The following is a 12,642-nucleotide window of genomic DNA, read 5'->3' as shown; positions in this document are numbered from 1 at the left end:
GTAGTGCAGTGGTTGGTGGTGGTGGGTAGTGGTATTGGTGTGAGGAGGTACACCCATTGATGTTGTTGAAGGGTGTGCTGGGAATGAGAAGTGTTTGCTAACATTTACATTTTATTTGAGAACTGAGCAAGATACAAAGTCCACCTCCACAACTAACAGTGCAGATAAAAACACACAAACACCTCAACTTTCAGAACTTGTAGATTCTCAACATTAACATTTGAACAGTAAAACCTATCTTCCATTACAGCAATGCAGGGAAATACTGACTTGCTAACAATAACATAAACCTTCAATGACATCACAGATTTTGTGCTAGAGCTACTGTCACCTTGCTGCTCAACTCTATGTACAATGAATGCACTTGCTGATGTGAATATGTTCCTTCCAATAATTTAGTACCTTCATTAATTTAATGTTCTGGTAATTATATCATATCAGCAAATTTGAGGGGAGATTCTACATCAAATTAAGAGTATTGGATTGAAAAGCCACATTGCTCTGTCCCACAAGTCAGGATGGAGCTGACTGCTGCTGCTCTCCACTTTGCCATGAGCTACACACACCACCACTCACAAGAATGTACTACACAACCTCACCAAACATTCACACTACTCCAGTGACTCAGCCTACACCAAACACTACTAGTACTCCCACAGATGGTCAGACAGTCAGACCTTGTCAAGCTGCCTGGACCTGTGAAGCCTTGCTAGCAACCCTTCGGCCCTGGAGGTGAGTACAATATTCTGAGATAATGTTGTGGAAGCAAACTGCCACATAGTGACTCAATGCAGGAAAACTAAAGTGAAACACTTCTGGACATGCATGACAAGCCTTGACTCAACACCTCACTGTGGGAGAGGCAGGTGTGGCAGGCCGGCTGCCACAGCACACCAGGACCTCCCCGGACACCACGCACTAACCCACAGCCATGTGCTGTGTCCTGCTTCCCCATGACAGCCGCAGCAGGCTGTGGCAGCGCAGTGACCTGTGACACTGCACACACCACTGCTTGCTGCTCTCTCGAGGAACACATCAGAAATGCTCGATAGCTGTTGCATCCCAGGAGTGCACACACACACACACGCACACACACACACACACCTGGCAAGCAGACACTTGAAGGAATGCATCATGAAATGCTCAGTAAAGCATGGCAGAGTATCACATACTAAAACACGACAGATAAGTCTGGACAGGAGGTAAACAAAAACCTTGAATTGCTTCAGCTCTACAAACTACCAATTAAAAAATAAATATTTTGTAATAATGGTTTTAAATATAACTCACATCCAAGCTCATTCATACCAATAGTCTTATAGGAAACAAAATATAACTGTACACCTTCCCCTCGTTTGATGAGCGAGATCCATTGCAAGAAATTACAACGACTAACCAAAGGTCTAGTTCCCTCTAGTCTGCAGGAGCCTGAAGCAGAAGCATCGTTGCTGCAAGCTGGTTGTCACTGAACACACTGGCTGGCTCACACTCAAAGCAAAGGTGCTGGTCAAGAGATTACACTTTTTATTTTTTCAAGTTAGAAGTTATCGTTGAATGAAATGAAGCATCAATGTAATCTTTTGAGGATGAAAGCAGAATGGTTCGTCATCAAATGAGGGAGCGGTGCACAGAAGCAGGCAAGGCAGGGGCGGAATGCAGGGCAGTGGCTTTCCCAGCCTGCATCAAGGGTGGAGGCACCACACACCTGCCACCCGCCCCTCACCCCTTGCCTGCCACCCTGTTCGTGTACTTATATAAAATTATGTGTTTTTGGTATAGGTGTATCATATGATATAATATATATAAAATAATTATATAGTTCATGTATGCTACATATAAAACACTTGAAATAGAATACAACTCCAATGAAACGGACTTAACAAAGACGTGGTTGGAGTCTCCACACGGCGGGGCACTCCACAAAACAACGGTGAAACTCTGACTCAATTTGATTAAGGTTACGACGGATGAATTCAGGCTAGACATTCAGGTAGACTCAGCTCCTCCACAGTGCTGTGTGAACCCCCTGCTGCTGCTGCTGCTGTGGAGACCAAACCAAGCAGCTCTGCTTCCCTACCCCCTCCACCCCACACTCTCCCAAGCCCTTACCACACACTGACTCCCTGTGTGCCCTCTACAATGCCCTACCATGCTCCTCTGACACCTACACACTTCCCTACATCCCTCCAGTGCTCTATCTACAGTGAAATAACTAAGAGAGAGATCATTCAACCAATACAATGCTGAACCTGGTGACTTCACAGTTCAGACAAGTGTTAGTATTTACAGTGGATTCATGTCTTTTTTTTTTTTTTCAATGTTTCTTGAGAGTCTTTAATAATTTTGTGAATCATCTTACAGCTTCTCTGTGGGGTGTGTTGCCATCATGCACTCGTGAGACAGATCCTGGACAGAAAGCTGCGTTGTGTGTGTCATTGTGTCTGTGTCTGTCTGTGTGCATGTAAAATACTGTTAAGAAAATGCACAAACATCACATACAAGCAACAGAAACCTTCAGGCAACACCAAGCATTAGCCAACACAACTGCCAACGCCATCACAAACCAAACACTCACCGTTCCATTACACTCTTACTCTTCCATGATACGTGGACACACTCTCTCTCACACACTCTCACATAACGTCCCTCCCACACCCACAACCTGTCACCTCCACACACTCAGCACAACCAGTCACTGCCACAGACAAGAGTGTGAAGAATGGCCACCCACAACGCCCTGACCAAGCTCCGTATGTACAGGTAAAGCACAGGATACTCTGTGTAAGGCAATGACAAGCAGATCGGCGCAGCGGCCACTCACCGGCCGCCACCGCCACTCACTCCTCACAGAAAAAAGCAACAGCCTAACGTGTCTACAGCTAGAGGGAGGCCGGCGGGTGGTGCAGCCCCCAGTGCCACCCCACGCTGGCAGTGACACTGGGACGCCTCAGCACCACTAGGTACTCTGGCACCTCCAAGGGAGGATGTTTTTTACACACTGGTAGTGGCACCCTCCACCCGCAGTGCTGCTCCCTCGGGAAGCAGGCGGGTAATGTGGGAGGGCCACTGGTGGTGTCCCGGCACGGCCACCGTCCGGCCTCCCGATGACGGACACTTGTATATACAAGTGCTTGAGAAACTTGCATTTCAAATTTGAAATATAGAAATGATACAAAGATATTACTATTCCTTAACAGGACTGAGTTAAGGCTGGGCATTCACAAACACCAAGAAAAGTCAGATGAGGTGCAGCGCACCCTCTTAATATCATACAAAAGACCCTTTGGCATTAAGCTAAAAATTGATCCACCTCAACTAAGACTGCTGGCACTACACTACCACCTAACCACCGTCACTACTAGGCCGCAACCAAGCAATGCAAGCTGGACTACCTACCTTCCCCAAGGACCCACCCCTCCCTCCCCACCCCTCATGTCTGTGTGGCCCCAACACTCCCACTGCACTGGATACACTCCAGGCGGCACCAGTGGGCCATGGCTGCCACACCACCGTTCCTGGCAGTGGAGCCGAGGGCCAGGTGTGGGCCATGAATGTGTCCAGTATTCCTGGGGTGCACAGTGTGGCTGTGGCTCTGGAGGCCACAGTGGCCATCCTGGGCATGGTGTGGCGCCACCCACCACTCCAGCACTGTGACCTGCACACACTCACCACAGCGGTGGTGTGGAGCAAACATCCACACATTCCTTCATGTTGGTGTGCAAAGTACTGATGCACCAGACTAATGCAATGGATATTAGATGGTGATTTAATAACATGAATAGTACTGCAAAAAATGGTAAATTGTAAACAATAATGCTGCTGCTGCTGCTGCTGCTGGCACCTGGATAGCTGATCAATGCAAGGCTGCACTGTTCAGTGTGCCCAGGCTGTCCCTGCTGTGTGGTGCATCCCTCCCTCCTTTGACTCCCTCGGTTTGATATGACAGTGAAGCTTCAATAATTTTCAGTTTTTTGTGAAGCTAATTAAAAATCATGCCAAAAAGCCTCAATAAAAGTAGCAAAATGTGCATGGAGGGTCTTTCAAGGAATTCTTTGGTTTCAGTTTTGAGAAGCAATATACTATGAGATTCCTGTTCTGCAGAGACACCAATGATGGAGACAGCCACACATTCACAATTACACAGCGTCCCTCCCTCACAGCCACCACACTGCTGGCCACACACTGCTGGCCAGCATCACACTAACCACCAGTCAGAAGTGCACCAGACTGGGTTCTGGCACCACAGAGTATCAAAGTGAATGTCACATTGACTCAGACTCCCCTACAGATTGACCTAAGCAGTGAGTGAAGGTCAGAGCTACCCAGAAAACACCATTGAGCTTCCACCAGTGACTGACGACTGTTATGACCAGCCATCATGTCTACCTCCAAGTGAACCCTGATCCTGTAGAACTAGAAAATCTTGAGTAGGTCGTGCCTGCTGAGAAACCCCTTGATGACATCACAGCAGGACTGTGAGCCTCGCCAGGGAAGGCCGGACCTGTTTAGGAGACCTTTCAAGAATTTCACCTTGGGACTGGGTGGTGTGGAGGCAGGTTCCTCTGAGCTAACAAACGCACTACTGTGATGCTGGTGGATCGGGGGAGCTGTGTGGGGCATGGTCAGCACCAGTGTGTGGGTGGGGCTGGAGGGAGGGTGGTGCTAGGCAGGCTGGCGTGGGCTGTGTGCCTGGCGACTTATGCTTCTCTTTCTCACCACGAGACACTCTGGGCCCTGCTGCTCCCTGTCACGGGGGCGGTGGCCTCTGCGGGTGGGCTGGGGCCGGCGCAGGGCTGGTGGGGGAGGTCAGATCACTACTGCCCCTGCCTCAGACCGACTCTCTGGTAGGGAGGTGCAGTCCAGCCAGCGGTTAGTGTGGGGGTCAAAGTACTCCACGTGTGCGATGGTCACCTGTGGAGCAATGAAGGTGGTGTGAGACACAAGACACATCTGTACTTGTGGAGACATGCAGGTGTTAATTACTATGCATACACAAGGTGATAAGGTGGAGATACAGATGAGCATAGAAGGCTCTGGAAATGTATGGGGTATTGGAACATTGCCTACACACACACACACACACACACACACACACACACACATTCACTCACTCACCTGTGCGCGGTAGAAGTCGTTCACCTCACTGGTCTGGTCTCCGCCAATGACATACAGCAGCGAGTTTGTTGCTGCCACAGCTGGACTGGCGCGCCCCACAGACATGGGTGGGCACTCAAACCACTTGTTCTGTGGCCACAGGAGGAGAAGGAGGAGGAGGGAGAAGTTTATTATTATTTATCTATTATTTATTGTTATCATTATTAGTTCATATATTCCAACTCATGCCAAAAAAAGCCTTACTAATTCATCATCAGCAGTTTTGTTTGATATTTTGATTTTGTCCTTAAATTTCAACCATGTCTTCTTGCCTTTCATCTTAATATTAATCATAGTTTATAGATAATTATATATTTTTCCACTCACCACACAAAAAATTTCTAACTACATCATTATTCAACCCCTTCAGTACTGAGACATTTTTACCATGAGATTTGTGTACGATTAGATCATTTTATTTACACTAGGAAGGGTCTATGGAGGTCAGAGGATTAATGGCCACAGTCTTCACTTTTCTAATCCCCCACATGAGTTTCTGAAGCTGTAGAAAATCACCAAACAGTAAGCAGAATGAATATGGAAACACATCATAGCACTAAAGGGATTAAAAAACAGACAGAGAACACACACACACACACTAAGCGGCGAGGCAAATGGGCAAGCCTCTTATTGTGTAGCCCCTGTTCACCTAGCAGTAAATAGGTACGGGATGTAACTCGAGGAGTTGTGGCCTCGCTTTCCCGGTGTGTGGAGTGTGTTGTGGTCTCAGTCCTACCCGAAGATCGATCTATGAGCTCTGAGCTCGCTCCGTAATGGGGAAGACTGGCTGGGTGACCAGCAGGCGACCACACACACACACACACACCTGTTCAAACGAGTATCTTTCCACCGAGGTCAGCGCCGTGTGTCTGTTTGTGCCGCCCACCACATAGAGGAAGCCATCCAGCACCGCCACACCCATCTGGCTGCGTGGCGTCAGCATGGGGGCTAAATTCTGCCACTCTCCCGTCACTGGGTTGTAGCAGAGTAGGTCATGGAGGTGGCGCTGACTGTGTGTGCAGCCCCCCACTATGTAGATGAGCCCCTGATGTTGCACCACACCCATGCTGTGGAGAAAGGCAGGTGTGAGGAGGAACAGCAGGGTGGGTGAAGATTGTGGGTATTCTCATAAAAGATTGAAGATTTATGGATGTGTGAATAAATAGGTTTGTTTCAAGTAGTTTTGAGGTTTGTTGCAGCTTCCCCTCACTGTCTTATGTTGTTAAAAGTCCATTCATGCATCAACACACAGCAAGGAGCCTCTCATATTGCAGAGAGTAAACACATTCTCTCTCTCTCACCTGAACCGTGCCTCGGGCATGTCTGATTCCAGCCTCCACTCGTCAGCCACGGGGTCGTACTTCTCTATGGAGCCACCAATGTCCTCCCCCACCCATCCCCCAAAGGCGTAGAGTGACCCCTCGTGTGCACAGAGGCCGAACTCGCAGCGGGGAATGACCATGGAGGCAATGTTGGTCCAACGTCCTCCTGCGGGTCGTACACTTCCCCGTTGGCCAGGATCTGCGACTCCTGCTCCCCGCCCACCACATAGATCCGGCCGTTGAGCACCGAGATGCCGGGCAGGATGCGGCCGATCTCCATGGGGCACACCTTCTGCCACTCCTTCCGGTATGTGTCAAAGCACTCCACGCTCTCAAAGGTGCACTCTGACCGTGTCCACGAGCTTATCAACTCCCGCTTTGACCCGCCAATGACATAAATCTTCTTCCGGGCGCAGATTCTTGGTTGGACATACAGCGGCACCAGACTCCCTCGCTTGCTGGCCAGGTCCTTTTGTATGCTGCGCAGCGCCACCTTCAGGCTGATGTCACTGCAGTCGCTGATGGACTTCTCGAGCAGCTTGCTGGGGATGAGTGGCAGACGCACCTGGTTCAAGATGTCAAACACGTAACGTCGCCGCATGGTGATGTCCTGCCCGATCCAACGCATGGCCGCCGAGAACACCTGAGGGAAGATATGTGATAGTTTACGACACTGGAAGAAATGTGTGAGATCAAGAAAGATACATAAGGAAAAAAAAAAAGATGCATGACTACTGAGAACACCTAAGGGAAAAAAATGTGAGTTTATGACACTAAGATATGTGTGAGATACGAAGGATACAAGAAAGATACTTCGAAAAAAAAAAGATGCATGGCTGGTGAGAACACCTGAAGGAAAAATGTGTTAATCCCTTCATTATGATATTTGACAATTCAGGACACTAGAAGCAGTATATGAAATCTTTATATGTCTGCAAGAAAGAAAAATACAGAAAAAAAAGAAAAGACTACAATTTCCACCTAATACAATATTTAAATGTGGCTGAAAGAAAAAGAAAAAAGAAAAGTGGCTAACAGTTAGAGAAAGATACATAACAGGAAAAAAGACACTGGAAAGTCATTAACTAGAGAAAAAAAACCCCTCTACATAAACCAGAAGAAACTACAACCACTCCACATCCTTCCCTTCACCTCACACCCTTCCCTGATCTCACCACACCCACCACACTCACCACATCCTTCCAAGTCACAAATCACCAAGACAAACCTGGAACTCTGAGTCAATCCTAAGGTACTCTGACTGAAGGATGTGAACCAAGACGTCTCTCGGGATCTCCAGAAACTCGTCCTCCATCACCACCTCCGAGAAGTTTGCAAAGATGTAGTCCCTCGCCGCCTCCAGGAGCTCCACCAGGTGATGCGCATCAGCAAACCTGAAACAGTGGCAGGTGTGTAGGTGTGTGAGAAAGAGAGAGATGTAATTTTTTATCAGGTGTGTGAGAGGTGTTTTAAGAGAGAGAGAGAGAGAGAGAGAGAGAGAGAGAGAGAGAGAGAGAGAGAGAGAGAGAGAGAGAGAGAGAGAGAGAGAGAGAGAGAGAGAGAGAGAGAGAGAGATGTAAGGTGAAGGACAGGTTTGTGTGTGTGTGTGTGTGTGTGTGTGTGTGTGTGTGTGTGTGTGTGTGTGTGTGTGTGTGTGTGTGTGTGTGTGTGTGTGTGTTTGAGGGGCAGGTGTGTGAAAGATAATTACAATGAAAGTCAGGTGTGTTTGAGAGAGAAGTAAGGTGAAGAGATATGTGAGAGAGTACTGAGAGACAGATGTGAGAGAGATGAATATTGAGAGACAAGTGTGTAAAGGGGACAGGTGTGCAAGACATGTAAATAGAGACAGGTGAGTGTGAAAAAGATATAAATTGAAGAACAGGTGTGAAACAGATGTGTATTGAGACAGGAGTGAAAAACAGGTGTATGAATGATGTAAACTGAAGAACAGGTGTGTGAAAGAGATACATACTGAACGACAGGTATATAAAAAGATTGCAGGTGTGTGCTTATATCATCACCACCTCACCTCACCTCACTTAACCTAACCTAACCACCACACTTACACTAACACCAACACCACTACACACCCTTCCCTTCACCACACTCAACACCCTTCACCACATTCGTCACCACACTCACCACACCAGTCACCACACCCACCACACCAGTCACCACTATCTTCATCTCACCAGTCACCACACCCACCACAATCTTCACCACATCAGTCACCACACTCACCACACCCATCACCACACGAGTCACCAATACCTGTAGATCCCCAGGGCATTAGTGGGGTGGAGCTCCTTGGTGAGAAAGTTGGTACCCACGTGGACAACATGGTGGATTTCTAGCATGTCCGCCGCCACCACCAACTCCTGTGCGTTCTCCACTGTAATCTCAATGTCTCCTGTAAGGGTGGAGGAGTGGAGTGAGTGGAGGAATGACTGGTTAGGTGGAGAAGTGGAGAAAATGTGGAAGGAGGAGAATAATAATGATGTCAATGGGGGAATGAGGAAAGTGTGAGAGGAGAAAAATAGTGCAGGGGTGGAGTAAGTGGAGGAAAAATGTGGAGTGAGTGGAGGAATGATGTGGTGAGATAGAGAACTGGAGAAAATGTGGAAGAAAGAAGATAATAATGATGTCGAATGTGGAAAAAAGAGAGGAGGAGAAATATAGTGGAGGGGGTGGAGTAAGTGAAGGAATGTGGATAAAAGGGATAAAAGAGAGGATAGGTAGAAGGGAGTGGAAGAAAAGAGAAGATAGAAATGAGAGGATGAAAGGAAAGGAATTGAAGGTAGAAATGAAAGAGAAAGGAATAAAAGGAAAGGGATGAGAAGATAAAAATGAGAGAGAAAGAAATGAGAAATAAAGAAATGGGATGAAAAAGAAATGAGAAAGAAAAGAATGAGAAAGAAAAGAATGGGAATAAAAAGAATGAAAAAGAACGGAATAAGAGAAGAGATGGAAAGACAAAATGAAGGGAGAGACAAAATGAATGAAAAAATTGAAACAAGACAAAAAAATGAAAAAAAGAAAAGAAAAATAAATAAGACAAGCTGACCTTTCTTCATTCATATCAAAACATATATTCATCCCAGTTATCAATTTCCTTACAGTGTCACTCGGTAAAACAAAAGGAAAGAAGGATTGAGAGAGAAAAAAGAAAAAGAAAAAAACAAAAAGAATAAAACAAACTGGCTTAGGTATCAGTATAGATAAAGTTGATAAGCTGAGACATGATAAAGTGGGCAATGGACTTAATCTCCACTGAGGTCTGGGTAAAAAATATGAGAGAAAAAAAAAAAAAAAAAGTGGCTTACCAGTAGTCTGGGTAAAAAAAAAAAAAAAATATGAGAAAAGAAAAAATAAGTAAATAAAATAAATAAATAATAAAGACTGGCTTACTGGTAGTCTGGGTAACAAAACAAGAAAGAGAGTGAGAAAAGAATAAATAAATAAATAAATAAGTAAATAAATAAAAAAAAAAGTGGCTCACCGGTATAGATAAAGTTGATAAGCTGAGACATGATGCTGTGGGCGATGGACTTAATCTCCACTAAGGTCTGGGTCTCCTCCGCCAAGCCACCGGTGAACATGGCTTGAAAATATGCGCTTCCTGCCGAGAGCACTGCCCGATGAGCCTGAGAAGAGGAAGAGGAATTTTAGGTTAGGCTAGGTTCTTTCCTCTCCTCACACCTCCCTATCTCCTTATCTCCCCAAAACACTCTCCTCACCATTACTCCCTCCTCTTCCTCTCCTCACACTCCTCCCTCACATCCTCTTCCACCTCCTACCCACCCACACTCTCCTCATTCCCCCCATCTCCTTCCCACCCACACTCTCCTCTTCCCCCATTTCCTCGCAACCCATATACTCCCTCTCCCCCCATCTTCTCCCCACTCAGACTTTCCTCCTCCTCCATCTCCATCTCCTCCTTCCCCACATCCTCCCCACCCATACTCCCACCTGCCCCCTTCTCACCTTCACCACAAATCCCCCGGCAGATATCTCGACATCACAGAAGTGCTGGGAATGCCATAGCGCACACAGGTTCTGCAGGAGCTTGTTGGCGTAGGACTTGCAGGCATAGCGGTGTGTGTCGCTCACCAGGGAGGACGTAGGCGGCGGCGCTCCCTGGGCAGGTGGCGGAAGGACCCCCACGCAGGCCGCCATCCTCACACAGCCTTTCAATCCTGTAGGAGGGGTGAAGGAGGTGTGCTGGTGAAGTGAAGGTAAATGGTGTTTTTTGAGTTGTTGTAGTGCATGTGGTGTGGTTTTTTTTGTCTTTTTCTTTATTCACAGCCTTCCAGTCCTGGAGAAGGTGGTGAAGGAGGAGGTGCTGATGAAATGAAGGTAAATGGTGTTGTTTTGAGACATTTTATTGTATGGTAATGTTTTTGAGTTGTTTTAGTGTATCCATGTATATATTTTGTCTTTTTTCCTTATTCACAACCTTCCAGTCCTGCAGGAGACAGTGAAGGAAGAGGTGGTGGTGGTGAGATGAAGGCATACAGTAATTCACCACAGTCGTCTGCTGGTCACCCAACCAGTCTTCCTCATTACGGAGCGAGCTCAGAGCTCATAGACTGATCTTTGGGTAGGATTGAGACCACATCACACTCCACACACCGGGAAAGCGAGGCCACAACCCCTTGAGTTACATCCTGTACGTATTTACAGCTAGGTGAACAGGGGCTACACATTAAGAGCCCATTTGTCTCGCTGCTTCCCGGGATTTGAATCCGAGCCCTCTCAATTGTGAGTTGAGCGTGCTAACCACTATACTACGCGGTGTGTTGTTTTAATAATGCATGTATCAATTCTTTTCTTTCTTTTTTTGTTTTTGTTTTTCTTTGTGCCTTTATCTATTTATTTAAGTTATTGTTCTCCCTTCTACCTCCTGCTCTTGTTACCTGTACACATGTTATTATATCCCCTCTCTCTCTCTCTCTCTCTTTGTGTGTGTGTGTGTGTGTGTGTGTGTGTGTGTGTGTGTGTGTGTGTGTGTGTGTGTGTGTGTGTGTGTGTGTGTGTGTGTGCTTCATAATTTTGGTAAGGGCTGGAAAGCACCAAAACTCATTACAATTAAGTACAAAATGACAAAAGAATATTCTCCCTTGTTCAATGCATTAATCTGACATTTCCCAAGTAAAATCCAGGTACATTCCCTTCCTCTCCTCACACCTGCTGCTTCTACCACCTGCCCACGTGTTAAGATAAGATACAGGAACAATAAAAAAAGATTAGAATGATTACAAAGGACAAAAGAACTGCTCCTTCTACTATACACACTAATTTGACCTTTTCCAACTATATTACAGGTATATTCTTCCTCCCCCTCACACCTGATGTTGCTGTTACCTCTCCCTGTATCAATATAAGGGTTAGATATGATTAAATATACCTGTAATTAAATATAAGTGACAAAAGAACTTTCTCTCGTTTCCTTTATGTATTTCTTGTTTTTTTTTCAGGTAAACTCAATATATTTTCCTCTACTCCAATGACGCCTGCTGCTGTTGTCACCTGCCCACGTGGTAGCACAAGGCTCTTTACCCCTCCAAACAACATAACAAGCCAATCTGACCCAATTTTCACCCAGATCCAATGACAGTTCTCTCGTTTCCTCCCTCATTTCACGGCTTTTCCGCCACTAACACACCATTTGTAGCTTAATAACGGCATCCCACAGGTCCCTCCTCCCCTCAGCTATACTTACTCTCCACCTGAATGTTTCCTGTAGACTAGAAAGGGTAAAAAATGTGCAAAATACGGCGTGTCTTGAAAATGGCGTGATGGGGAAGCAGACGACAAGAAGGTTACCAGAAGTTTGTTTTTGTTCGCTCTCATGCTCCTTTCTCTATTTGTTTTCCCCTTTTCTCCATTAATTATGGGATTTGAGGGGCCCGTGAGGATATATTACGAAGAGAATATCAATAGAAATACTTCACGTGCGTCATATTTCGGTAATCTAAGTGGGAATTGAAAATATTAGTGTTTTAAAGGATAAGCGCCTCTGTCTGTCATCGGTTTTGTTTGTCTCTGACGTTTCCTCCTCTTTGTTTCCTCTTTCCTTGATTGATTATATTGTTTCAAGAGCCCTAGATGATGTATGATGAGGTTAAGATACTTGGAAATATGTCAAATGAATTAGTTTTCGCTG

The 12,642-nt window shown here is 46.1% G+C and overlaps 1 protein-coding gene and 1 long non-coding RNA gene across 2 annotated transcripts; one reads left to right on the top strand and one right to left on the bottom strand.

Annotated features, from left to right (window-relative positions):
• Nucleotides 1–98: 98 nt before the first annotated feature.
• LOC123502541 (actin-binding protein IPP-like) lies at nucleotides 99–10,652 on the bottom strand. Its single transcript, XM_045251660.1, is given in 9 exon segments — nucleotides 99–4,911; nucleotides 5,116–5,244; nucleotides 5,981–6,221; nucleotides 6,456–6,636; nucleotides 6,639–7,119; nucleotides 7,705–7,870; nucleotides 8,748–8,886; nucleotides 9,976–10,120; nucleotides 10,461–10,652. Coding segments are annotated over 9 exon segments (1,779 nt in total). The 3' UTR covers nucleotides 99–4,806.
• LOC123502544 lies at nucleotides 7,747–10,998 on the top strand. Its single transcript, XR_006674161.1, has 3 exons — nucleotides 7,747–7,885; nucleotides 10,484–10,711; nucleotides 10,940–10,998. It is a non-coding gene; the product is annotated as an uncharacterized LOC123502544 (long non-coding RNA).
• Nucleotides 10,999–12,642: the final 1,644 nt, after the last annotated feature.

This window comes from Portunus trituberculatus, chromosome 12 (assembly GCF_017591435.1).
Source record: "Portunus trituberculatus isolate SZX2019 chromosome 12, ASM1759143v1, whole genome shotgun sequence".
NCBI lineage: Eukaryota > Metazoa > Arthropoda > Malacostraca > Decapoda > Portunidae > Portunus > Portunus trituberculatus.
Note: the sequence above shows the minus strand (reverse complement) of the source record. Positions and strands in the feature narration are given on the sequence as shown.